Source organism: Nuphar pumila, chromosome 10, assembly GCF_984573655.1.
Source record: "Nuphar pumila chromosome 10, dmNupPumi1.hap1.1, whole genome shotgun sequence".
NCBI lineage: Eukaryota > Viridiplantae > Streptophyta > Magnoliopsida > Nymphaeales > Nymphaeaceae > Nuphar > Nuphar pumila.
Window position 1 is genome coordinate 81,123,388 of NC_143258.1, and position 25,299 is coordinate 81,148,686.

Consider the following 25,299-nt stretch of genomic DNA (forward strand, 5'->3'; position numbering starts at 1 on the left):
ACGAGGTCTTTTTTTTTTTTTTTTCCGATAATCAAGCTAGTGTTTGGCAGACGCCTACCAGTTTATTCATAATTGTTCATTTTTAACCACTTTATTCAGAATTGGTCAAAAATGATGTTCAAAGTCACTTCTTTATTCTTTGCCTCTAATCTTCAATACTTATGAAGCCCCATTGCTAAATTCTTAGCCAACAGTTTTGTATGTGTCAAGTCTTAAAATCTTTTTTTTTTTTGGAAAGGCAAGCTGGGTTAGGCAGTCTAAACCAGTTATTATTCAAGGTACGTACCATGGGGATTTGAATCTGCAACGTCCCACCACAGGGAGACGTGCACCACCAGCTCATACCAACCACACGGAGCCCCGTTGGTAAAGAAAGTGTAGCTGCTGAGATTCGAGCCAAGGTCTCCACGGGCACAATGACAATGTCAAACCTGAGGTCTTCTTTGCTTACTGTGAAGTACACTAGCTTAGCTTCCTCCTCGCGCAGCACAGGACGTAAATGTATGGGTTTTAAACTTGTGACATCCCACCAGTCGCCCCTACCAAATGAGATGAACCTTCACGGGCAAAATTTTTTTTCAGATTTATAGAAAAAACTATAATACAATAAGAAATTGCCTGTGTGGGCATGCGTGCACACACACACACACCGACTAGGGGTGTCAACGGGTGTCCGTTTGGTTCAGACCCAGGTGGTACCAGACTTGGACCCAGTTTTTGGGTATGATATCAGATCCAGACCCAAGTCTAATCATGTTCACTATACAAAAAACCAGACCCGTTAAAACCATATTTTTTTATCATTTTTACATTAAAAATTTGTGGGTCTTAATCGGAACTCGGGCTGGTATAAAATTTCACAAACTACACCCGATTCCAAGTATTGATTGGACCTTCGAAACAGGACCCAGGTCTTATTATTTATCACCGTACCCAGACCCTATAGGGTTTGGTTCGTGTCTGGTCTTGGTAAACCTGACCCGTTGACACCCATACTCCTTACTCGTATTCCCCATTTTCCCAGATCGTAAAGCCAGTAGATGACGCAACTTTTTGGTAGTCGACAACTTGGTAGCTATTGGTTTTTTTTTTAATGGCAATACATTACAATATACACACTATTTTACCTTTTGAAAATTTTTACTATATTGCATTGAATTTACCATTATATTTTCATCAACTCTCTAACAGCCACCTAACATTTCAAATGCAATTTGAGAGGTTTGAGTTAAACTTCAAGACAAAATTTCATGCTAGAAAATCACTATCAATTACTAAATAAAAAAATGTGGGATTAAGAAACATTTCCACTTTGATAAAATCTTTGGGTGCTTTTCACGTAAATAAATCTTTCTTTATATATTTAGCAAATAGCTCCTATGTTCCTTGAGCTCTAGACAAAAGTATTGGTGGATTTATGGTGACACACTACTTGAACCAACATAATATTTTCTTAATAGATAGGAATGCAATTTTTTAATTCTTAATTATATTTTCATATATTATCGTACACAAATCTCGATACGATCCTTTATTTTTTATTTCATGGAGATACGAAAGTGTTGGAAAAATGATAACTTTGTCTAATGGGCGACCTTGAAAACAAGTTGCCCTTTTTTATTCATGCCTACCAAAAGTTGTCTATTACCAAAAACGATATCTCCCAGTAGGGGTGGGCAACGGGCCTGGCGGCTCTATGGGCCACGCCTACCCGGCCCGCTATGTGTCGTATTTGGGTCAAGGTTTTAGGCTCGGGCTTGTTAGTTACCGGGTCAAAACCCAGCCCATTATATACATGAACCCGGTCAAAACCCAGCCCATTTTTAACATATTTTATATCACAAAGCATAGCATAGAACAAAATATTTGAATTGTTTGGCTTTCATGATTTAGACTCATAGTTCAAATCCTATTGCTTTCATCGCTAAAACACAGCGAGCTCAAACTCGACTTAATAAATCTTAGAGCTTTAAATCTATTATTTGCATTTTTGAAACAATGTGTTTATTTTAAAATGAGTCAGCTCGAGCTCATCATGAGCTTGAGCTTAGCTCAATTGCCACAAGCATGAGCTTGGCATCAACACCTCCCAACTGGCTCGATAAGTTTGTTTACCGGCCTAAGAATAATTAATACACATAAACACACACATTAGGGGTGCTCTTCAAGGTGAGGAAATATGCCCTACATTCAATCCTAGCCATCTAGCCATTGATTGGATCGCTACGATTGAATGTATGATGGAACCCATCTTATATTTTTATTATTATTATGGGATCAGTGTTCACTGCAAAGTTCAACACCAAGCTTCTTCTATGGGCAGTAAAGGCCACTTTGCTTGCATTTCATGGTTGATGGGCTTGGCATGTCTGTGCCATGGAACCTGGCAAAAGGTGATCATCTACTTTCTTTACAACTTGGGAAAATGTCTTTGCCAAGCTGGGTGGGCTCGTGCCAAAGCAATAAATAGGATATGAATGAAATAGACCATTCAACTACTTAATGAAAATGATTTTGCAAGTTGACTTTAACTGGTGGGCTCGATATGGGCTTGGGTGTCGGTGACCTCACCCGTGGTTTACCTCGCAGGGGGGACAAGCCCATTAAGTGACTCAGTTTTCTGTCAGAGTATTTGGTCATAAAAAAAACCATGAAAAGTGCATTAGGTAAGAGCAGTTTGTGCAAGTCACCATGTGATGGAACATTGCAAGTTCGAACCCCCCGCTGATATGGGTGGTTGAATAATTGTCTGGTTATATAGGGCTTTTCTACCGGAAAGGAGGGGACCTTAATCCCTCAGCTTGATCATAAAAAAAAAAAAAGATAGGCAACTCTGATTGTATACTTGGATGCAGAACAGCAACCAGAAAGCCATTTAAAACTTTTTGTTTCAGCAGTTCATTTTCATTTCATTTAAAACTTAAATTGCTCTAAACAAAATTTGTAGGACCCATCTAAGAAACAATCTATCCATATAACGTACCTGATCTTTCATGGAAACTAGAATTTCTTTTGAACTTATAAAAAATTCTAGACTCATTCTACACATTCAATATGTCTCTCTCTCTCTAATAGTAATTTTTATGTTGCAACGTAATCCAATTCTAAATCAGTCATGTTTGAAATTTCATATTTGGTACTGTAAGGCATCCAAAATTTTAACCAAAAAATATAAAAAAAAATATATTATATTTATATGTAATAATGTAACGACTTTACCAACAAACAAGTTTCAACCATACTAATAGAGATGGCAGTGGACCGTGGCGAAGGCGGGGGACAAGGTCTCCACCCCCGCCCTCTCTCAAAATTCTGCCCTTCTCCTCACACGGGTTTTGATTTTAACTTCCATCCCCATTTCATGTCCTCCATCCCTAGTCCAAACGGGGCGAGGTGGGGCACAACCCTATTTCTCTGCAGCCCAGTGCCATCCTTAAAGGTATTTTAATTTTTTTACTAACGAGGATCTAGGATGGGATGGGGTGGGGTGGGGGAAGCGTAAGTCCATCCTCACCTCTATTCTCACAAAAGTTTTGATTTTAACGTCCATCCTCGCCTTCATCCCAGTTTCATGTCCTCCATCCCGGTCCAAATGAGGCGAGGTAGGGTAGGGCTTCATTTTTCATCGGTCCACTATCATCCCTACATATCAAACACTAAACGGTCCACCTAAGCGCAAACGCGATCATATCTTAGCCTCCTAATATCTGATACAATACATAACCACTATTATCAAACCAATTGAACACATTACATAAAAGAAACAGTAACTTAAATGACTCATCAATGTCATTGCCTTAACTGAATTAAGCTCTAAAGAGTCAGCCTGCACATGCACAAATGTTTAATAGCTTCTTAGAACAAAATTTAAAAAATATATATTTAATTGACAAAAACCTATTTTTAATTAAGTTGAAAAATACAACAAAAATTACAAATTTGAAATCGGTTAAACATTTTGAATTTTGGGTTAAACATCTTGAACAAGTTACAATCACGAAATACATCACATTCAACCATCAATATAAAATTAATCTAAAAGTTAAGTGGTTCCACATAAAATATAAGTCATTTACATATTTTGTCTTAAACTTAAGAATTTAAACAATCAATTAAAATGTTTAAATAAAAGTCTAAACATATGTCTCCGAGACCCAAACGTTTGGTTTCATACATTACCTGATTTTTTTTTTTTTTTGAAAACAAGTGTAAGACTTTAAAGAAACTCAATAAAATTCACACAAGCATGGCATTGATACAAAACACTAAGTTTGCATAATCATACATCAATTGCATTGCACAAAGTTTATCACCAGACGCTCAACTGAATAATTACACAATTAAATTCAAGAATACATAATTTTAGAATATTATACAATTAACCATATATTAATTTAGGCATGCATTAGATATGGTTATCAACAGATAAATGAATGCATAAAAAGGGAAAGTGAACAATTACTTTATTGTTTATCTTTTTACCAAACTCTATCGGGTATACATAGGGTATCATGAAATACACTAGATCACTCAGGTGTTTATTATGCTATGTAATTTGATTTTTTGAGAGACTAACTAAGTCACAATCATCGAGATCGGTCTCAGTCTGAGAGAAAGCTCTCATGGTGGCTTAGCTACATGTCAAACAGGATCGATTCTAATTTTTACAGAAGATATGAACATACCATTAGGATTAAAATAGACAGTTCGGGCCCCTAACTCCTCTGAACCTAGGGACCAACTGAGTCATTGTCACTCGAAGTAATTTTTTTATAGTTTAAGGGTATGGAGAGTTTATATCGTCTTCCATCTCCAAATTAGACATAGGTCATTCTAGTTTAACACACAATGGTAAGGCATACCTGGAATCACACAATAAAGTTATCTTTATTAGGCCATGGGTCAATGCAACTACCTCAAATGGATAGCCCATTGTAATAATAAGATCATGACCCTCTTTCAAAACTCTAGATCAACATGTAAGTTCTTTTAAGCACCCATATGCACAAAATCTAATGTGTATCTATTATCCTACATCATTTCATACTCACATACTACATGACATAGCACTACATGCATTCATCATAACACATGCATATCATTAACATGTTATTTATCAATTAAACATGCAATATACATAAAAATATGTTTAACATAATATATTTAAGCATGCATAATCATAAGTGTATATTATGACATCAATAAATATATATATTAATATTTGACCATTCATATTTTTATTAGTTTAGTTCTAAAACAAAACCATATTCCAACTAGTCTACTTTCAAAACCCGAACAACATGAGCACAAGAGTTCCAACTCAGAACTACAAAGATTGAAGTTTATTAGTTGGTATAAATTTTGTCTTAATTAAGTTCTAGTGAGAAAAAATCTAAAAATTTAACAGTAGATGCATAGTTGTGTTACCTCAATCCAAGTTTGAATCATAGAGAAATAATTATTTTATTGAGACTAGTTTTTTCGCTCCCAAACTATTCTATCCAGTTTAGTCCCTCCGAAGAAGCATCAATTCAGTATCTTTACATATCTAGAAAATTCTATAAAAATTATTATAAATAGATGAACATGTACAAAACAATTGCCTATAGAGATCATGTTCAAACTTCATCAAAACCATGAATTAAAATTTATGGACCGCATCCTATTCAGGTTCTTGGACAAACAAAGCTTCAGAAATTTCAAATTTTTGGGTCAACTTTCATGATTTTTAACTCACAAACTATAACGAATTTGAGCTTCATATACATTTTTTTTTTGCCATAACCATGGTACAAATTAACAGAAATAAAATCTGAAATATAGAATGTTTGTTAAGATAGAAATCTTGTTCTAACTTTTGGAGATCGTAACTTCCCATCTGAAATTCAAACGAAGCCAAAATTTCTCTTGAGACTTCCTCAATGAGTATAGACTATCTTTCTAAAATTTGAGAATTTTTTTCAAGTAGTTTGAGTGTATGATAAAGTTCATAAAAAGTGTTCAAGACCATAAAAATTAAGACAATGTATCTTTTTATGAAAAATCATGTATATTTTATAATTTTCACAAAATAAACTATATAAATATGATTTTCATGTATATCATGTCTAATATGATAAATAAAACATGGTTAATCATGAATTAAGTAAACACATATCATAAATAGAATCATATAAAATGTATTTTTTTGAAAAAGGCTCTCATAAACCCCAATTAGTATGATCTATAAAATATTATTTATAATATTTATTTTCAATCATTATGAAATCATGAATCATACATGAATATTGTTTAGATCATTCAATACATGCATATCAACATGAATTATAACATTAAATAATATTTAAAATCATTATTAGAATATTATAATCATTAAACATAGATTTTAACATAACAATGAGATTTATTAGGATTTTCCCAAAAATATTTTTTTGTAAAGTTCTTCCAAGGCCTTACAAAAATTTCAAACTATATACTATCAGTTCTAACATGGTTTAAGGGTTAATTTGAAACCCAAATAATATATGAAATCATAATAAATATATTTAGTATGATTTTTTTTCAAAACAAGTTATATTTGAGGTTTTCTCAAAAACATTTTTTGTAAAAAACCATTTCAAAACTTTACAATCCCTAAAACATTACGATATCCGTTTTATAATAGTCTAGGCACCAATTTTATGAGGTAAAACATATAAGAACCATCCCTGATCAGATCCAACATGTTTTTACCAAATAAAACCCTTTTTATGAGGTATTCTTAAAAGCATTTTTTTTTAAATTCTAAAAAGGCTTTATAAAAATTTTATACCATGCGATATCAATCACAACATGATTTGGGGTTGATTCATATATGAATATACGTCCAAAACATATTTCAGAATGTATATATATGCTTGGTGCATGCATGATGCAAGAACCCATGTAAATCTTACCTTAGAAAATCAGGTAAATTAATACTACTGAAAATCACTAGATGTTGGATATGTGGCTTGCTTCACCACCACCGAACCTTCCTTCCTTTTGTTACATATTTAATGGTTATTACACAAACTATATACCTCTAAGCTCCTTTAATAGAGATTGAACTTATAGGAACTTGAGATAGGAAAAGGAAAGAGAGAGTGTGTCAAATTCATATGATGGGAGGGGTCTCATCCCTTTTATTTAATGTTTCTAAAATAATCCCTTTCCATATGGGTTTTCTTTCTCGTCCCAAACTCTATCGTTCCAGCCCTATAGGTTTTCTAAATAAATATATTAAACTTTTTATAATTAAGTATTTAATTAATGAAATAAAAATAGGAGTGTCACTTGGCATGCCCACATGAAATTCTATTTGAGATTTGGTGACAAGGTGACCTTCCGAGAGGCTTACAAGTATGAATACTCAACCAAATTTGATGTTTAAAGCTGATTTGATAGTCCTTAAAATATAAATTATCATAGTTGTTTTATATTTAATTGTTCGTTAATTTTCGTACAATAATTTAGCATGAATTTTGACTAATGATAAAACTCTCAAATCAACACCAAATTTGGCGTATAGATAGTCGAGTTTGATGCTCTCAAAATGAGGAACGTCAAGGTCAACTCTACTTTAATCAATGAGCTATTGATCATCCGAAATGTTTGCTAAAACAGTAATAACAATATTTGAGGCATCGCACACTTGGGTCCCCAGTGGGTCCAAATACCATATTAGACCCAGATAAGTTTCAAATGTGTATTTAAACTTAAATTAAAATCGAATACCAATTTAAATACATAATACGATTTTAAACCACCATTAGTACCAAATTCTATCTTTATTTATTTAACAATCATGAAAAATTCATAAAAAAATCTCAAGTATTATAGGTACTATCATTTTTTAAAATTTTAAAATCAATTTACCATTTTCTAACAATCGACAAACAAGAACCTTAGGTTAACCAATGTGACTAGGGCTGGTAAACGATCCGAATGAACCGAACATGGCATGTTGAGGCTCAACTCGTTTATCAGTGGAATGAGCTCGTGGCTCAGCTCGTGTTTGTGTTTAGCTGACCCAATCTCGAGTTTGGCTCGTCTTTGAATGAGATAAGCCGAAAATAAGTTGGCTCATGTAAAAACATTCCATGTTAATTTATACATGGAATATATATTTATATATATTATATTTTATATAATTATATATTACACTTAATAGTTCATATTTTGTGTATATATATTTTATTCACCCTTCTCTTGATATATATATTATATATATTTTTTATATATTATACTTAAAATATATACCTATATATATATATCTTACATGTTTTGTGATCTACAACAGGTGCCTGCAGAACCTGGGTAGGTGCAATAGCTGCTGACCACCCTGCTCATCATAGCAGGCTGCAACTGTTGTTCTCAGCAAGGTACAATACTTTGCTTTTCACAAAGAGATAGATGGCCCGCTTGAGGTCTGCAGCTTCCATTCGACCAACTTATATTTTTTTGGGTTGCGACAATCATCATGGTTGTCATAGCGTGCCCAAAAAACAACAGGCAAGGGGGTTGAGTAGACCCCAATCTGCCATGTTTGGCATGCCACCGCAAGCAACAACAGCGCCCAGCAGGGTGCTGCAGCCTGCTGTGCTCAGGTCCAAGCAATGCTAACCCTTGTTGAGCTGGGTCAAATCGGCCAAGTTTGGTATGGTTCAACCAACATGACCTAGGGTCAGTGTGAAGGAAAGGGTTGGGTCGTGCAAGCCTAGTCCATTCCCTGCACACCCACACACTGCATAGATATACAGAAACACAATGTTTTGTTTTATGTGCAAGTACGTGTAAGCAAGCATCTTTGAAACAAGTGAATAGATTTAACAAGTAAACACCAATGAACTTAGAGTACAGTTCTAAACACAGATCATGAGCAAATGATCATATTTATTTAATGACATTAACGAATATATATATATATATATATATATATATATATAATGCCATCATATTTTTTGAATAAAAAATTTCCTATTTACTTTCTTAACTTTAAATCATTTCATCTAACAATAAAAATCAATTTATATGTATCATTTAATCATTATGAAATAATAACAATGTACCAAACACACTAAGATTCTTAAATCATATTTGATAAAAAATGCTACACCTAAAATAATGATTAAATCGAACACCAAGCCTTAAAATCTTAAATAACAAGTCATGCATCATATTAACTATTCAGATTTTAAAATAAAATTCTATTTCTTGTTATTATTAATTTTTTTGTCAAACGACATGCATAACATTTGGGGTTTTGATTCACACCAATGGTGCCATCGATCTCACTGATTCAAAGTGGATCGATGCATATACATGAGGTACATCCAATATAGCCCTATATGTTGGTCTATCATTACTGCACAAAGGTTTAAGTACTCTACCTTGTTGAAGCTTGTCTAAAAAGCGCAAAGATGAACAATCATACAACCTACACATGTGCACCCTTGCACGACTCCTATAATGAAGGTCCTTCACTCATACAGGATGAGAGGGAAGAGAGAATTGTTGAGATAATTCAATAGTGAGAGAGATATTTGATAGAGATATAGAAAGACAGAAGAAGGGAAAAAGAAAAGGGGAGGAAAATAAAGGAGAGTGAGAGGACTGGTGTGAGACCCCCCTTTCCTTGTATCTCTCTCTCTCACACACACACACCATATGGGAAAGTTGAGAGGTTCCCCCTCTATACCGTATGGGTTCAACCTATTACAAGGTAAGTATTTAATACTTTGCTTAAAAAATTTCTTCTTCTTTTTTCCAAAATGGATTGTGCCTATCAATTAAGTAGGACAGGCCCACTAGGGAGGGGAGACCCTCACTTGCTTGTTTTTTTTTACTTAATTTTCTTTATGTTTTTGTTTAGTTTTAATTTGTGTTACATGCCATAAATAGAGAGAGAGAAGGGGGTCAACCTTCATATTTTGGATAGGTGTGTCCCACTAGGGGTTGAGCCACCCTATCCTCATATGATAAATTAGTATAAATTAATATGTAATTGATTAATTAAGAACCTCATTTAAGTTTTCTAATTGATCCATATCCAAATTTGGATATCATAGCTATTAGGATCAATAAAAAAAATCCAACCCAAACTTAGAATAGATTTCAGATTTCTCCAAGATCCAATATTCAAACATCATATCCAATATAATTGAATTGGATCCAAATCCACTTCTATAATGAATTCTGAATTTACTTGAGATACAGATCCAAATACTATATCCGACAATTTAAATCATGGAGTTTAATTTCAGGTTGAATTCCTCGAACCATTAATTTCGTTCGAGTACAAATATTCATAATTTTATTTTCTTCAATTGCTATTTATCAAAATCTAAACTTCAAAAATTGAACAAAAATCACCTTTATTGATTTAATAGTTTATTGAAATTTTATAGGTTTTATAAGGGGATTGGAGTTCTTGTACTTTATAAATAAAGGGTCTCACCCTAAGGAGGAACAATGGAGAAATCATTTTGGGTAGCCTAATGCCATGTAGCCAATAGACAAGTCCAAGTCTGCCTCATTCGTATACTTGTTGGACGATGGCTGGCTGTCGATGGGAGCCCCCATGACGTTGACAATGATGTGTTTGGTTGGTCGACGACAACAAGGAGATGAGAGGGTGAGAGAGTAGTTGTGGTGCTGGTGGATGGGGCATGGGAGAGGGGTAGGGTTCAGACCCTCCTCCGTTGTTCTTTTGTACTACGATGAGCGACAAACCTTGTGTCAGAGCAATCGACAACATGTTTTTCGTGGTTCACCAATCCCTTATCTCAATTACAAACCATCGATTGTTGATGTTGCTTCTCAAAACGTTGTGTGAGAACGACATTCTATCGTTCCAATGCCTCCAATCGATGATTCATTACACATTGATTCTCTTGCAACTTAGTTAATAACTAAGCAATCAACGAGACATTGTTGCTCAATCAAGAAAGAGTGTGGTCCAATTGGGAAACATTCACCTCCAACAACATAAACACAATTAGGATTTTAACTCATACAAATTTGATGTAAACCGCGAGAGCTCGATTTATGAAAAAATCACTCTAATACCAAATTGATGTAAATCAAACTCTCAATTCATGAAGAAACACTATGTTCCACTACTTTTATGCACAAAAATCAAGAAAAGCAAAAAAATACAAAAAAAGAACCAAAAATCTAAAAAATTACAAAAAATCTAATTGAAAATTAAAATAATAAAATACTCAAACTAATTCTCAATTCTCAACCATGAACTGTCCTAGGCCACGTTTATATTTATAGTGAAAGAATCATAATCCCAACAAATCTAAACTGCCATATCTGATAAACACCAATTAGGAAAGTAAATCATAAATCTAATAAAAAAATATATGTATCAATTACTAAGATCCAATATCCATTACAATGACCCAAAGTTCAAAAATATCTAAACTAAATTATACGGATCTCAAATGATTTAATGAGTGATGCAGAGCCAGTTTTGTATCACTTTGTTTCTGCACCAACACCCAGGTGCATGCACATTTGTACTATCAAATTCATCCTACTTGCAGTTTCCATCTGCAACCAATTTGGAAATGGAGAAGTTGACCTTATCAGGACCAGAAGAAACCCCTTTTCGGCTATGATATTATGTTCTTTGTCAATGTGAATGCTAAATACATGATCATATCGTGTTGTGCAAGTGTCTACCTTGCCACATAGATCGCTAATGCAGCAGATATGCCTCTCATCAGTGGGACTTAAACATCCCACATTCAAGCATTCTAAGAAGTACACTTGAGGATGAGGGGGTCACAACAACCAATGTTTAAGCTTTTCCGCTTATTTGGTAGGAGTAACTAGTGAACACCACCTTGTGTTGGGATGTTGCAAGTTCAAATCTCTATGGCTTGCTTGTGTAACTGGTTGGGATCTTTTTAAGCCAACTTGCCTCTCCAAAAAGAAAAAAAAAACTTTTTTCTTGAGATCGTGCAATTCACAAATTGCATCTAATGCCTTAGGGGGGTTTCCAATGATTTTTTTCTTGAAAAAGGGTAAAGTGGTCATTTTAGTTTATTTTGTTTGCAAATCAGTCCTTGTTTTTTTGTGTTTTTTTTCAAATTAGTACTTGGACGAGGGCAGAACAATCATTTTCTTCTATATTTTGCAAATTAGTCCCTACCTTATTCATATTTTGCAAAATGCACCTATGCAAGAGCAGAATCCTCAATTTACTTTTCCCTAAAAGTTTCCTTCAAAAAAATATAACAGATGTTAACCTTAAGTAGGGATGAGCAAGAGACTGGGCAGCCCAATGGGCCAAGCTGACCTGGCCCGCCATGGGCTTGGTTTTGGCAAAGGTTTTAGGCTTGGGCCCGTTAGGTTGTGGGCAAAACCTGACCCGTTATTTATTAATTTTTAATATTAAAAAAAATAACTATTGCATAGTAATTTGGTAACTATTACTATTTACCTAATTAGTTACATTAATTATATAAAAGCTATAAATATAATTAATTGGGTGCATTAAAAGTTGAGAACTTGTTAATTATTACTATTTACAAATGAATTTAGGTCAGGTCAGTCTGGACTTGGCCTGCTTCACATTGGCCCGTTGGGCCAGGCCATGAGTTTCTCTTCAAACCGAGTCTGTTAAGAACCAGGCCAAAACCCGGCCTGTTAGTAAACTGGCCGGGCCATCTCCGGGCCTGACCGCACTTAAAGCCCGGTGGGCCGAGCTCTGAATGAGCCCGGACCTGCCCGATGCCCTAATATGCAAGACTTGATCAAGATACTAATTTGCAAAAAAACCTTTTCATTTTCTTCCTTTTTTTGGGATTGGTCACATTGGAACCAACTCTACATTATCATCTGTTACGTCATCTGAACCACGTAAACATATTTGATCTAACCTTACCTAGTCAAGTGTCATTCAACTCATTTTCTTTTTTGGGTTGGTCACACTAGATAACATATTCATTCACCAACTAAATTCTTTTTTTTTTTTTGTTCAGAATATTTTTCATCCACTTGTGACGGAAGAAAACTAGATAATGGCTGGAATGTTTATGCTCAATGTCAACTGGGATGTCAACGGGTCCGACGTAAATAATTGGATTTGGTTTAGTATTGAGTTTTGCATTTAAACCCGAATGTGAGTCTGAAATTCAAATTCAACAAAATTCTGAATCCGATGAAGTGTACATCGGGTTTTAATCTGGTCGGATCCAAATTCAATTTTATCTGATTCCACTCGACTCCAAATATAATTTTCAAACCCGATTAAGTCGCTCTCTAGAATGCCTAGAACCGACCTAAATCTGACCTGTTTACAGATCAATGTTGCTAAACTTATTCAAATTCAAATTGTGAAAAGCTTATACCATATCCGCTTTTTTACATGCAGACAAATTCAAATATCCTCAAATTCTGTTGCAAAAAGTTTTGGCTTACCAAACTGAGTCGAATTTAGTCGGATAAAATCCAATCCATTGACATCCTAAGTGGTGATCGGTGAGGGTGTAGAAAACACCCCTTAAGACTTCCACAACTATCTTGGGAAAGAACTGGTCTTTTTAAAGAAAGAACTCCAAATCTGAAAAACCCGACTTGGAGTCCACTCTCACTCTCCCCTAGAGGTGGGCAACGGGACTGGCCCATGGGCCAAGGTTTTAGGCCCGGGTCCGTTAGGTACCGGGCTAAAACCCAGTGCTTGAGTTATTTATTAATTTTTTAATAATATAAAAAAATATAAAAAATTAACTATTGCATAGTAACTTGATAACTATTAATATTTACCTAATTAGTTAGGTTAATTCTATAAAAACTAGAAAGATAATTAATTGGGTGCATAAAAAAATTGAAAACTTGTTAATATTTACAAATAGATTTGAACCGAGCTGTGTGCTGCTATTCAAATCCGAACCGATTAAAAACCGAATCAAAACCCGGCCCGTTAGTAAACATACCGGTCCAGCGGGGCCGCACTTAAAGCCCGCCGACCCGATCCCCAAGTCTCCCCTGCTTTTCAAAATAACGAGTCTCGCCGCCACTGCCAAGTCGAAGCCGAAAACCTCAAACCCTAAAAACTCACTTCTCCGGCGAGAAAATGACCACCTTACCGGCCGTCCGGCGGCGTGCGGAGTACACCGCCGAGGAGCTGAAGAAGCTAGGCCACCAGCTCCTCACCTCGAGGGCTCACCTCAACAACGCTCCGGTTCTCCTCTCCGTCCTCTCGCCTTCCCCCTCTCCGCCCCCTCTCGCCCTCGCCATAGAGCCAATCCTCTCCCTCCAAGCCTTCTTCACCCCTCTCGTCCCCACCCTTCCTTCCTCCTCATCCTCCCTCAGGGACGCATCCTCGAAGCTGCGGTCGTCGCCCGGCCGGGGCGGCGTCGGCGAGGCGGAGCTCGCGGACTCGATCTACAGGCACTGGCTCAAGGCGAGGTTCGACGAGTTCTTCGACTCGCTGGCCGGACTCGCCGTGTCTCCGGAGACCGACGCTGCCCTAAAGGTTAGCCCCTCGCTCTTCCCGATTCTTCCTCTATTCATTCGTCTGTTTGCCTGTTTTTTGGGATTTTTAGGGCTTGAGGCTTGAAATTTGTGTAGTTAAACACAAAATTTGTCTGCTGGAAGTCTGTCTGGTAACCGGAAATTATCTGAAATCAACTAGAAGTTCCGTTAATGTGCGTTTAGTAAAAAGTTGAGATAATATCAGAATATTGCGCTCTACTCCACTTTGCATCATCTCGACTTTCCGATATTTGTGGTTATGTGGGGGCATCAGTACAACACTCCCTGAAGTTGAAAAGCTCCTGTTTTTAACGGGAATTTGCAAAATAAAAAGGAGTCGATTTTTGTTAATGTGATATCTTGTTGCTATTGAGTATTTTATTACCAAGTTACCAACATTTTACAATTTATGAAAAATTCTTTATTTTTCGGGTTGTTTTAGCTACTCATAGGGCTAAAAAATACTGAATTTCAAATTGGCAAATTGATTTTTCTCTTGAATTGTATCTTTTTTACTTTGGTAATGATAGAAAACGAGCGTTCGGACCAACACACTTGTCAAGAGAATGGGAATATGTTAAGATCTTCTATATCTATGTTTATCTCTTGGCCTGAAAACCTAAAGCCTGAATCTGTCGTCTTCTACTAATCAGATATACAAGACCTTATCAAGCCTGACTAAACATCTTTAGGTCGGTTCATGATTGTATATCTGATCCTAACCATCCATGGGGGTAATCTCTGGTGGGGTTCGAACCTTAGAACTGTTTATTAAGATTCCACCACTTCACTGTCCAATAATCTACAGTCAGTCCATAGAAATGCTGATACACATGCTTTTCTATATACATCATCTTCTTCTTGTTCTGCATGTCTTTGCTGTCCTAGGCATCCATGCATTCATGCACGCTTGTTCATTGGACCGTTTGCATATTTGTCAGCCATGAAGCTTAGCCATTTATCTAGTGAATGCTGTAGGATTTGGGTGACTTGTCTCTAATCCACATTATGGTGATGTAGAGGACAATGGTATCATAATGAATGTTGATAGTAATTCCCTAGTTGATTGACGATCTATATTTTGTTGACTATGCTTCTTGTGCACATATTGTAACCCCTCTCAATCCTGCTATTTTCTTTACTTAAGGATGTTGCATTGGATGCTATCATGGAGTTCGTGAGACAGGGAAGAGGCGGCATGTTCCAGTCAAGTCTTTTATTTAGGTTTCTTCACAAGATTGTAAGTTTGCTTACACAACTCTCGTGACAATGATGTTTCTTTTATAAATATATTCTAATTTAGGTGCAGGTAGAGGCCAAAGTTAAAACAAAATTTCGTTACAACTTATGTTGCTCATTTTACGTGGTTGAATGCAAAATAGAGGTTTTTTCTCAATTTTCATGGTGCTGATTGCCATTGTGGGCTTTGTGCAAACTTGGTGTGACTCAATCCAAGACAATGCTTGGTCAAATGGCTGGTGTGACAATAATGGGGATCTTAATTCACAAGATATGAACTTAGAGTGTTACCCAAGTGATCTGAAATTCGTAGTCACTTTCTTTTATTGTAACTTTAGGGTGTGTTTGACTGCTTGTCCAAGCTTGGAAAGAATACATGTCCAGCACATACAGAGCACATGTCCTGTCCAAGACAGAACAAACTGTCCTTGTCCAGCTCTTGCTTCGACTGGGCAAGGACAATGTGCTCCTTGTGTCCAGCGTTTGATTTGCACAAAGTGGACAGCTTGGACACATGTAAAATGGGTCGGATAGCTTCATTTTCAATTGTACAAACCAATCCGTCCCACCAAATGAACATGTTTTGATTGGATTTTAAACCCGGATATGGTTCTCTTACTAGATCTAAATACCATTTTTTTAAAATTTGGGTAATTTAACGAAAAAGACATTCATATTTTTTGGATATACAAATGCTTTAATTGGGAACATATTGGATCCAGTTATGAAAATATGTCAAAAAATATGGATTTTAGTCCTGAATATAGATTTTGTACTGGATCCAAATACGATACAATGTTTAAAATTTGTGTATATTGGCCAAAATATAAGAAATTCCCACTGTTTGAATTCCCCGCACCATTGTGCACCACAGCACCGTTCAATTCACTCTTAGTTTCAAGCCTATAATCGAAAACAAAACTCTCCACATACCCCCTCGATGACTTGTGCGATTTCCCTATCGCAATCCCCTGCACCTAGCGCTATTCGCTACAAAAACTAACGAAATACCAAAATCTTTCATACCCACAAATTCTAAAACTGTGAGAAATCGAATTCAATCTTCCCAAAGAACCGAAACCCACTAATGATTCTCCCTAACAAATTCAAACATTAAATTCTCCGTAAAGAATCAAATCAAAATGACAGTGAAAAATCAAATCCTAATCATAACACCCAAACACTTCACCACCAAACACTACAGTGAAGAATCATGCAAAACAAGAACAACCCAAATCCCTTATCTTCTTCATAGTTGAATGCAAAACTTGGATCTGGAGCACCGAAATCCCTCCTCTTCCTTCTTCCGAGAGAGAGAGAGAGAGAGAGAGAGAGAGAGAGAGAGAGAGAGAGAGAGAGAGAGAGAGAGAGAGAGAGAGAGAGTATCGCCGTCGGGGCTTTTCTCGTGGCCTGAAAATCTCGTTGTCAGGCAGCGAGGAGAGGAGAGGGCAAGTTGGGGTGATGAGAATGACGGGCAGTTGGCGCCCCACGACTTAAAAAAAGTGTGCCCCTCGTCCTTGTCCACATTGTTCCAGTGGGGGGGGGGTCTGTTTCACATTTTTCACGTCCCAAGGGATGCGCGGAACTGCGCATCCACAGTTTGACTGCACGCTCGTCCCGAGAGACATAGTCAAACATCCCTTTAAGTTTGTATTGTTAGTTGTGTGTGTATACACATGCATGTTGATGTTGCATTGTCTAGTATATAGATTGGGCCATTTATTTTATTGATATTGCTATCTGGACAAGGGCACTGCCACCAAGGCACCACTCAGCCCCACCAAATTCTATTGTCGTTGGTGGTGGTTAACTTGTTTGGTGTGAGTCATCACACGTGGTGATTACCGTAATGTTTCTTTGGTTTGTGCATAAAAATGCTTTGTGTGTTATAGTAGAAAGCCTAATTTTTCTATTTGTATAATTCAGATTTTCAAATTTTTATATTGATTGAACTTAAAGGACAGACTATTTATACTTTTCTTCGTATGAGTTTTTAGATGGGTTATGAAACATTGTAAGCATTTATAATTTCCTAGAGTTGCATCCTTCGGTGAAAATGTATAGCCATAAATGGGTTGCCGTTGTGACAAATCTTTCTACTTTGGCCTAGGAAGATGAGCCCATTTTAGTTCTGGGTAAGCCATTTGGCTATGATGTGAGTAGCCTATCCTCTTCTCTTTGAAACAACGAGTGCTTCCGGTTCTATCCGTGCTTCAATCAAAATTTTCTTCTCCAAATTGCTTTATCTCTAGTTAATTTTATATGAGGAACTACTGAACTCAATCACTTGCTGCCGTTAGTCTCTGTAGAAGTCTTTTTAGGTGGACATGGGCCTGCATCCATTTGGATCTGACAATAGTTACTGAAAAAGTGGAGGGAGTGAACCATAAACTTGAAGAACAAATAATAACAAAAGAATAATGACATCATATGGTGGTTAGGGGAATGTATGATAAACTTTTTAGCATTTTCTCCTCCTGGCTATGTGTGTTTTTGTATGCTGATCTGATGTTTTGGTTGCATTTTTCCCCCCAGATAATCTTGTTTCCACTGGTGCTTGTCTATTACATGTAGGTTTATTCTGAGTACTCCATTGATGTTCTACTCAACTTGTTCAAATCAAAGTACTTCAATTTTGTAGATGTTTGGTACGCGACTTTCACTAAATAATAATTTTCTATGGTTAGAGCATTCATTCATGATACTGTTTATTTAATTGTTTATGGGTTTCTGCAGTAGTCTATAAACTGCACTTGTTCTTAAATGTAGTAGTTATTAAGAATTCATGCTAGTGGAAAAGAATGTTATTGTCTTTAAATATTATAAGTTTATGCTATCCTATTGGTTTATCTATATCTCTGCTCTTGTCAACAGTTATAACAAATTTGTTTGTCTATTCCATCTTATGTTTCTAAACATTGTAACACGAACACTTCTAAAAGGTCAACACATCCGTGTTACGCACATGTCAATGCGGGTGCAATACTTGGGCACGGCTTCCACAGAGTTAGTGGTGGTCAACTGCATTGGGGTCCATTTCCATCCAAAATTGGACTCAGTTAACCCTAACCAAGTCTAGTGTTATCTATAGTATATACATAAATATGTATATGCGCACATACACACACACACAATATATATATATATATATATATATATATATATATATATATATATATATATATATATATATATATATATATATATATATATATATATATATATATATATATATATATGCACCCAAGTTTTTTGAAACTGCCGTGTCGCACCCTTCACACCCGCAGTCACACTTATGTGACAGTTTCTAAAGTAGTGCCCTAGATGAATAGTTTGTTAGATCGTTATTTTTATGCTCTCTGGGCTAATTCTCTTTTATTCATTTAATGGTCAACTAGTAATAACTAATAAATGTATCATGATTGTTGTCATCTTATGATTATGACATGTATTTACGGTAATAGAAATATGTTGATAAAATTGTCACTGGAAGTATTATCTGAACTGCATGGAGTTGGCTCTGTGACTATCCATAATGATAGTCCACCAACTCTTCATTGGGTCCCTCCTTTTCTACTAGTTTTCACTTTCACTTCATCAATCTTTTCTTATTGGTACTAATAGGCTTTTGTACAATGTGTCCAAACTCCAAATGTCTTAGATGTCACTCTTTTGTTTTTTCTTTTACTGGTGTCTTTTTAGATGGGATCAAATTTGATAGCTGGATGGTTAGGTGGCACTATCATAAGTGAGGGTTGGGTTCAAATCGAGTATCTTTTTAGATTTCCGTTTCATATGTGTGAATTCGATAATATCAAATGACAACCTCTATGTATGTGTACATATTCATTTGCAACGTGTGTGTGTGTGTGTGTGTGTGTGTGTGGGCAATCATGGGTGTGGGTGGGTGTTTTTGGGGGGTTCAGGGGAGATATTCTTACAAAGCTTAAACATCAATCATGTTATTTGGTCTTAGTTGATTGCTACATTCCATGTGTGTTTACTATTGAGGGATTGTTTTTTTTAATATTACCTTCTCAAGTAATTTAAAAATAGGAATATTAATGGTTCAATTCAGATCTTAATTAGGATGGATAAACTATTTTTTAAAATATGGCTTTATTTATGAGCCAAATTAAAAATGGAGTTGAGTAAGAGGCATAAATCCAATTGGATCCGTGAAGGATAGGACTTACCCGGATTATGCAAAATCCTTTTTAGAAGTGTGGGGGACGCCGTTTGCAAGCTCTGACAATCCTTCGCCCGACAGAAAGGTAAAGACATGGCAGTTTTTTTGATCTCCGTAGCTCAAATCGTACCACTGCGGATTGAAGTATGCAAACAAATCCAAAAACGTGTATAATCACCCAATCAAAGATTATTGAAATAAGCAGATTAGGGATTTGAAAAATACCTTTTTTGGACTCAGGGGTCCGTTTAGCTTTTAAGCTTTTTTTTGTCCGTTAGCACCTCCACGTAGGTATGAGTGTTCTTCAATGGCATCAGGACAGAGTGTCGACAAGGCTTGAGTAGGCACGGGACTCATCATCTTCATCATTGTATTCCTCTGACAAGAAGTCATCCATGGAGTATTCTCTCCGATCCATGTCCATGTATCTCATTCTCGAGGTTAGGCTCTGAACCCCTTTTAGTGATTTGATCTTTCTGTCTTACTCGGATGACATGGTTTGGAATGGACGAGTCAGCCTGGATTTGTGGACTCTCCTTTCCACATGAGACACTTGGAACTTTCCCCACTGACTGTACTCTCTGTCATCTTGTGGTTTTAGAGCCCGTCTAGTCTCTCTGTCGGCCTGAACCTTTTTATATTGTGATTCTTAGGCTCTTCTAGTTCTTCTTTCAGCTCACACTTGTTCTTGCCTCAACTGCTCTTGTATCTTTTTCATTTTGTCCTTTATCCTTTCCATGTTCTGTCTGACTTATGCTAGCACATCCCTTTCTTTGGATCGGGTTTTGAAATGCGAGGTCTTGGGGGTTCGTGTGGACTCACCTGTGCTAAAGCCGTCTGTCTTGTAATCTGCATGAGGGACTTTATGAGACTGGTGAGGGTGCCGTTTTTCGGACCAAGCTTTGAAATATGAGGTCTTGGAAATTCATCTTTTGGTAGGCTCATCTGTTCTAGAACTACCCGTCTCGTAACCCGTATGAGAGACTTTATGAGACCGATAAGGGTGCCTTTGAAATGTGAGGTTCGAAGAATTTGTCTTTCGGTAGACTCATCCGTACTAGAATTACTCGTCTCTTAACCTTCATGAAGGACTTTACGAGTCCGATGAGGGTATTAACGTGAGCTTAACTCAGGGAACATCGCGACCTTTTCCTTTTTTCGGTCGTCCATGGATTCATCAGGAATGTCCGCGTGGGCCCTTTCTTTAGGATCCGTATCGAATATAATGTTTGACATCATATGGGGTGATATCCATTACGTGAGATTCTCCAGAGGTAGTTCCTCTGTGATGAATTAGATTTGGAGTTTGCAGGATTTGGATCTGGTATACATTACACCTCAAACAATTGGTTGACACAGGCCTACAACAAGCAACGAGAGATTTTCAAAATAATGAGTATCTTAGAAAGCTATATTCACTAATCCGCGAGGTCTCTTCGGGTTCTAAGGTTTCAGGGTTCCCTTTCAGGACCACACCGATATACCCAAGCTAACAACTTAAGGGTACTAGTGTGGATGATTTGGCTCCAATGATACCACCGTCGATATACCCAAGCTAACAATTTAATGATAGTAGTGGGGGGATTCAAATATCCAAATGATAGGACAAGAGATTTTTGAAAAATTTGCAATAAAATGACTCTTTTCCTAAGAGAGAAGAAGATAAAAAAAATAAGGAGCACACAATGAGATCAAACAATTTCTCAAACAAACCCTAACTTGCTGGAGGTATTTTTCTATTTTTTATGTGATTTGCAAATCTTCAACAAGAGTTTCTAAAATGTAATAAGCTTAAACCTAATGTTGATACATGACTCTTATGCAAAGAAACCTATTCGTGAGATAAATTGGCTAAAAAATTAAAAAGAAGATTTAGCAAAAGAAGCAAAAGAAATCAGCAGTGATTTGCACCACACTGTACAAACATCATAGTCATTCGGGCAGCAAAAACGACAAATCTATCATATTGAAGGATCTAATAGATGACGGAGGTGGCCGAGATTGCAGGCACAACGAACAACATTGTATCCGGACGACGTTATCAACGGACAACAGAACCTGCAGACACGAGCGTCTGCAAACTACACTGTTTGTCAGACGGTAGAACCTGCAAACACGATGGTTTGCGGACGACACTGCCTGCCAGACGACAAAACCTGTAGACACGAGGGTTTGGGAACGACGCTGTCAGTGGACGACAAAACAAGATTTGCCGTCCGAATACAGACAAAAACCCGAAAGACAAAGATTTTGGGCTGGTTAGGGTTCAAAATCTCCGTGCACTGCAATTCTAACTACGAAATTTTTAAAAAAAAGTTCGACGTCCCATTTCGATCGCAAAAAATTGTTGATAAATATTTGAATGTTTGGGAACGACGAGACCTATCCAATTTGTGCAAAATACTTTTTAGAAGTGTGGGGGATGTCGTTTGCAAGCTCTGACCATCCTTCGTCTGACGAGAAGGTAAAGACGGGGCAGTTTTTTCGATATCTGTAGCTCGAATCACACCACTCTGATTTTAAGTATGAAAACAAATCCAAAAACGCATATAAACACCCAATCAAAAGATTATTGAAATAAGCAGATTAGGGATTTGAAAAATACCTTTTTCGGACTCGGGGTTTCGTTTAACTTTTATGCTTCTTTTTGTCCGTTAGCACCTCCATGTAGGTAGGAGTGTTTTTCAATGGCATCGGGACAGAGTGCCGACAGGGCTTGAGTAGGCTTGTTCTTGCAGGGACATCACTTGGGTATGTGATTTCCAGATGATTAGGCTATGTGGGTGAACCTCTATTTATAGAGTTTTAGAACATGGTATGGATTACTAGATTTTTTGGGTACAGTTGCAATCTCAAATGTATCTAAGTCTATCTTAGATGAGGATAAGGCCTATCCAACAGAGTGCTCTCTGAAGGAAGATCTTCCAAGAGGAGTCCTCCCACCCTAGAAGACGTGCATGGTGTTGGAAAGAGATAGGGATGAGCCATTTGGCATATCCACACATTCAGTATAGTGAGTGACAAAGCTTTTGTGCCGTTCCATAGCGGACAACGTTCTGTTTTGCCGTCTCGTAATGGACGACGTTCAGTTCTGCCATCTAGTAATGGACGATGCTCCGTTCTAATGTTCGAGTATGATGGGTGTCCAATTCTCGCTGAGTACCTGCAAACGCTTGTCTCCAAAAAAATATTAGCAATTGGGCATCATAAAATTTTGGTGTCTAAACTTCCAAAAGATTTTAAAGATTCAAAATTTTGAGACATTCGAGAAGAAGCAAAAATCATAGCACAAAATAATCATAAATAAAAACAAAGAATACTAGACAATTATAAAGTCATCATACTTCGTAATTATATAAATTAATAAAAGTTTCATGAAATTTCACAAAACACATTAGGCCAAAGTCTTGAAGTTGGCAGTGGTGGTGGTAAGTAATCTCAATGGAACTTTCCATATTCTGAATCAGTAATAACTAATAACTTCTAATAGTCATTGTACAATGACTGTTGTGTGTTTGTTCTTTTCTTTATCTTTTTATGCTAGGTTAATGGCAAACTAAGCATGAACATTAGGTGGAATATGAGAATATGTACATGGTCATATGGAAGAGTTTCCATGGCCTATAACATGGTATTTAAATTTTAAATATATATAACCCATAACAAATTTCAGTTCATAAAAAATGACATTTTGGTACTCACTGTGGAACTTTCTCTACGTCAAACGGTTCGCAGTATTGCCATGTCAGATCTAACTCAAAAACCCCAAAACTAGGTTTGATGGAGGGAGAAAAAGAAGTCAAAGAAAAAAATAAGGGTTGAGAGAAAAGAAAGAAGAAGTACAGAGAGAGAGAGAGTTATAAGAAAAAGTAAAAAATCCCTTTAAATAATGTAGACCTAACCTCTTTCATTGCAGTTTTTGAGCTTTAGAGCCCTCTTCTACATTTAAAAACAAATATTTTGCCTTTAGTCATACGGATCCAACCTTTTAAGGGGTAGATGAAGATAGATCTCTCTGAAAATCTGCTTATAGGGTTTAATTTTTTGATATACATGCACAGAAAAAGACCTCCCTATGGATAATTGGGGTTAGATTTGTTAAGATTTATTGGTATATATATATCATGTTTCTTGGTTTGTAATAGGTTATGCCCTCTAGGGGTATTTTTGTCTTTTTGTATTGTTGTAATAGGTCTTGTCCATTAGAGGGACATATTTGACTTTTTTTATTTTTTCTCCTTTTGTCTTTTACTTTTGATGTAGGGGCTTGGTGGTCTTTTGACCATATAGCCGTTGGGAGCTCCCCAATGGCTATATTTCTAGCCGTTGGGATCTCCCAACTGCTATATTGGGCTCCCTTAGCCCTTGTATGGGGCCTATAAAAGGGACCTCTTCTCCCTCTCTCTTGTATGCTTTTCTTAAGCATTTTCTTGGTGAATAAAGAATATGTTTTTTACTTCTTGTGCTCTCTTGTGCTAGCCCATTGGTGGCTTTTGTGTGTTTGAACTTTTGTATTTGCCATTTATTGGCTTGTGTATTGTCCCTCGGTGGACTAGTGCTTGTGCACATTATTTTGATTCTTGTTTTCTTCTTGGTTTCATTACAAGATTTATAAAAGCACTATCCAGGATCTGGTTTATGAAAATTCCTAAGTTTCTACAGTGATTTGATCCAGAAACAGTGGAGGAGAAGAGTTTTTCATGTTTTGTGTGTGCAAATGAGCTCAAAACTGCCCCATTCACCTTAGAAAACACTCCCAAAAGTGGCTGGATGCACTTTTCTGGCTGCTAAAACAATTAGAGCACCTTTTTTTCCCTATATGAAAGTTTCTTGTACAGTACTGAGGTCTGATACACCATTAATGCTCGTGGTTTGATACCATATGCTTTTTACAAAACTTGCAGATAAACCATCCTATCCAACATCTAGTTGAAAATTGAATTTCATATGCATGTGTGTGTTAGTTATTTGCAAAGCCTAAGAAACCAACTTTGCATGTTCATTGTAAGAGAGGTTTGTTGGAACTCTTTAAAATGGTATGATGACCTTGTACATTGTGAATATTCTTATAATGTTAGTTGATTAGTATTTATTTAGTTTGTGGCCTTTCTCTGTCTATATGTTAAATTCTGATAGGACAAATTTTTTGATAAGATTGTTGGAAGCCTTTTTGCCTATTTGGAATCCTTCTAAATTATTTGAAGATTTTGGTTATATCATTTTGGGAGATTTCTTTTGTCTTTGATGATATTGCTGGATGCACATTATTCAAGAAAAGAAAAGTGTTGTTTTGTGTTCAAGTGTTTAGATCATGCAATATGGCTTTTTCAACTATGGTTCATTCTGAAACTGCTTCATCT

At 36.4% G+C, this 25,299-nt stretch overlaps 1 protein-coding gene across 1 annotated transcript in view; it reads left to right on the forward strand.

The window, feature by feature from the left end:
* Positions 1 to 14,024: 14,024 nt before the first annotated feature.
* The window catches only part of EMB2762 (CCAAT-binding factor), a 44,833-nt gene continuing 33,558 nt past the window's right edge, over positions 14,025 to 25,299 (forward strand). The window contains exons 1-3 of the mRNA XM_090019117.1: positions 14,025 to 14,512; positions 15,659 to 15,751; positions 18,325 to 18,398. Of these exons, the coding sequence (XP_089875243.1) occupies positions 14,111 to 14,512; positions 15,659 to 15,751; positions 18,325 to 18,398 (569 nt within the window). The 5' untranslated portion in view covers positions 14,025 to 14,110. The remainder of the gene's footprint in view (positions 14,513 to 15,658; positions 15,752 to 18,324; positions 18,399 to 25,299) is intronic.